This window comes from Arachis ipaensis, chromosome B09 (assembly GCF_000816755.2).
Source record: "Arachis ipaensis cultivar K30076 chromosome B09, Araip1.1, whole genome shotgun sequence".
Taxonomy (NCBI): domain Eukaryota; kingdom Viridiplantae; phylum Streptophyta; class Magnoliopsida; order Fabales; family Fabaceae; genus Arachis; species Arachis ipaensis.
The window spans coordinates 139,461,170-139,465,204 of NC_029793.2; the positions used below are offsets into that span (position 1 = coordinate 139,461,170).

General features: G+C 38.5%; 1 protein-coding gene across 1 annotated transcript; it reads right to left on the reverse strand.

The window, feature by feature from the left end:
* LOC107619317 (receptor-like protein 12) lies at positions 414-3,639 on the reverse strand. The gene has a single exon (XM_021110816.1). It carries the CDS (start codon positions 3,528-3,530, stop codon positions 420-422), a length of 3,111 nt encoding a protein of 1,036 aa, XP_020966475.1. The 5' UTR covers positions 3,531-3,639; the 3' UTR covers positions 414-419.

The following is a 4,035-nucleotide window of genomic DNA, read 5'->3' on the forward strand; positions in this document are numbered from 1 at the left end:
TAGGAAATCCTGCAAGAAATTTCAATTTCAGTACATGGAACAAGTGTTTGAGAATAAGTCCACTTTCCATACAAGGAAGAAATCTACCTGCTCATCCTCTAGCCCTATATAGTGAGTTTTTGATCAGATAGATTCTGGTGACCAAACTATTCAAGAACCTGGAGTAGGGTTCTCTGCAAGGGGAGATGAATAATACTGAAACTATGAAGCCACAGAAGCCTGTGAAGAACCCTATCCCCATGCTCATGTATAATGCCTCCAAGAATATTGAATTCTCATCACTCACTTGTGCTACTCGCCTCTCATCTTCTGTGGTTTCTTCTTCACATTTCTTGTTAAGAGGCTCCCCACAAAGATTGGGATTTCCTTCATAAGCTGAAGGATCGAAACTCTGCAGTTGCGTTCCAAAATCTACCTGCTCATCCTCTAGCCCTATATAGTGAGTTTTTGATCAGATAGATTCTGGTGACCAAACTATTCAAGAACCTGGAGTAGGGTTCTCTGCAAGGGGAGATGAATAATACTGAAACTATGAAGCCACAGAAGCCTGTGAAGAACCCTATCCCCATGCTCATGTATAATGCCTCCAAGAATATTGAATTGTCATCACTCACTTGTGCTACTGCCCTCTCATATTCTGTGGTTTCTTCTTCACATTTCTTGTTAAGAGGTTCCCCACAAAGATTGGGATTTCCTTCATAAGCTGAAGGATCGAAACTCTGCAGTTGCGTTCCAATTGGAATTTTGCCATCAAGATCATTGTTTGACAAGTCTAACATAGCAAGACGATCAATTTTGGAGAGACTTGAAGGGATTCTGCCTGACAAATGATTTCTTGACAAATCAAGAAACTCTAGTGATTGTAAGTTTCCAATGTTAGAGATGATTTCCCCATTGAGACTGTTCCTTGATAAGTTCAATAAAACCAATCCAAATAACAACTCAATTTCCTTTGGTATTTCACCTGTGAGATGATTACTTGAGAGGTCAATTCCTATTAGAAGCCTATCTGCATTTTTGAAGCTACGATATGCGCCTTTCCATGTTAAAAAAAGGTAAAAATTATATTGCTCTTCCACAGAAAAAGTGACATTACTTCCTCTAAGTTTGTATTCATACCAATGACGACTCATTAGTTCAGTTGAGCTTCCAGCATCTTGAGTCATTGCAGTAAAATTCTTTATGCAAGTTGGAATCCCTCTTGATAATCTATTTTGCGAGAGATCCAAAACTTGAAGCTTTGTTAACAAACACAGACTTGAAGGTAGACTTCCATTGAAGTAGTTGAATCTTAAGCTTAGGACTACTAACTGTTTTAAGCTTTCTCCTATCCATAATGGAATTGGACCATGAAACTCATTTTGTCCCAGGTCCAACCATGCCAACTGGGAGCAATTCTTCAAGGAAGAAGGTAATTTTCCAGTGAAATTATTGTTTCTTAAAATCAAAGCCTCCAAGTCTGTTAAGACACCCAATGAGAAAGGAATCTTTCCTTCAAGTTTATTATTGCTCAGGTCAAGAAATTGTAGTGAGTTTAAATTATTCCAACAATCAGGCAACTCACCCTTCAATTGATTGTTTGATAAATCTAAAATCCCCAAATGCATGGCTGTGTTATTGCCGCAAACAAATGATACTATATTTGAAAATCTATTGTTGGATAGATACAAGGCACCTGCTTGCAACCAAAACCGTGGAATGGAACCCTCAAATTGATTTGAAGTCAAATCTATTTCTGGGTAAAATAACTCAATTGGGAGATTTGGAATTGTACCAGTTAGATTGTTGCCTGAAATATTGAAAATATTCATTGTCAGCAATTTTCCCCACAACCAGTTCGGCACAGAATCCAGATTCTTGAGATTTGAAATATCAAGCCACCAGAATTCATTTTGATTCTTGAGCCAGTGTGGAAAATTAGAATCTACCGTGCAACCTGGTATGCTCAAAACTTGTATTTGGAACGGTGGAACCCAGCCAGCACTAATCTTGATTGTCAACAAGCTACCGGCTAAGTCAAAGCATTTCAATTTGGAGAGGTTAGTGAAATGGGATTCAGTGATTACACCTTCAAGAGAATTTCCAGCAAGAAACAAACGCTCCAACTCAGTAAGCAATCCCAGGCTTGTAGGTATTTCTCCATGCAATTCATTATCTGAAAGCCGTAACTCTTTCAAAGACGAGATGTTTGAAATGACAGGCGACATGCCATGAATTTTATTTCCTGATAAATCCACTTCTTGTAACGAGTTACTGGTGCATCTTGAAGAGTTGTGAATAAAACTCGAAAGATCCCCAGTCAAGTGATTGTTGGAAGCGGAAAATGATTGCAAGGTGCACATATTCCCTAAGGATTTTGGAACAGGGCCTTCTAGATTGTTGTTTGAGAGTTCAATACTTTCAAGTGAATGCATTATGCTGCCAAAATCATCAGGAATGGTGCCTCTTAACATGTTGTAGGAAAGGTCAAGCACTTGGAGATTAGAGGTGAAGTTAAACACCCAATGGAATATAGTTTGTGATGTCAAATAATTCCCAGACAGATCAAGTATAGCAAGGGAAGTAGAGAAATTCAAACTGGAATTAGACAATGGAAGAATATGAGAATCAGAAAGGCCACACCTGCTTAGCCTCAGTTCTTTTAGACTTGGAAGCTTTCCAAGGAACTGGAGTGAGTGGAGAGAAGAATCATCGAGATTACGGACTCCACTCAAGTCAAGGCTTGTTAAAGAAGAAAGATTTGACAGCCACCGCGTACCGCCATGATTTTTACCATAAACAGTGAGGTTCTGATTGTAGCGAAGATCAAGATGCTGCAGCTGGGAAAGATTCCCAAGTTGGTAGGGGATCACTCCTCCAAGTTGATTGTTACCAAGATCAAGATGCTGAAGTTGGGAAAGATTCCCAAGTTGGTAGGGGATCACTCCTCTAAGTTGATTGCTACCAAGATCAAGATGCTGTAGCTGTGAGAGACTTCCAAGTTGAGAAGGGATTGCTCCATCAAGAAGATTGAAGCTAAGATCAAGATACTGCAGTTGCGAGAGATTTCCCAGCTGTGATGGGATCTCTCCCTCAAAATAAGGTTCTCCAAGATCATAACCGGAGAGAGCAGCAGAAGAGAGATTAAGATAGCATAGATTTGGGAAAGAACCCAAGAATGGTGGGATGTGAGTAGTGGCGTTATTTGATAAGCAAGTGAGGTCTAGATACGACAAGTGTTGCAGGTCAGTCAAGGAAGGGCTGATTTCACCGCTCAAGTAGTATTGTGGTTCAGAGCAGTGAAGATCAAGCCTCTCAACGTACCCAGTTTCATGGTTGCATCGAATCCCCTTCCATTTGCAGCAATCATTCTCGTCCTTCCATGAAGACAAAATGCCATACTTATCATGGAGGCCTTGTTTGAACTTGAGCAGAGCAAGTCTCTCCCTTTCTTTGCACTTCTTTTCTCCACCCTCTATTGCTGCATGGTTGGATCCTAAATGCCATAGCATTACCAACAAAACAAGCAATTTCAGGATATAGCCACCCATTATGTATTCAACCCAACAACAGTATAATTGTATAACCTTCAATTCTTAGAAAAGCTAAACATTTTAACTGTCCCTTTGATAAAGAACTTATAGCTGATCACGACTCATCGTGTTTCCAAACACTTGTTAGTAACTTAATATTGAAAATTTAGAAGTTTTTGTGGAATTATTTTATTTTTATTAATATATGTATATCTAACAGTCCAACATATTTTCGTATATAATGTAGTTATTTAAACTACATTATTCTTATCTCAAGTATTAGGCTATTACTTATTAGGTCAAGAACTTTCATGACCGAGATTATTTATGTTGACTATTTGACTTATATAAAGGCGTTTATTGTGTCTGTTATGTTAGTTTTCTTACTACATATTCTTTAATTTGGATCTTTACTAGCAAAGGGATGACAAACAATAAGGAAAGACAAATTTATATTCAAAATGCATGAAATTTTGTGGTGTTGCATGATGTCTTCATGTGATATAGCTTACTTGCTCTTTAA

What these genes read in the sequence shown, in the direction of transcription:
- LOC107619317 (XM_021110816.1), bottom strand. Translation starts at nt 3,530, where the DNA reads ATGGGTGGCTATATCCTGAAATTGCTTGTTTTGTTGGTAATGCTATGG.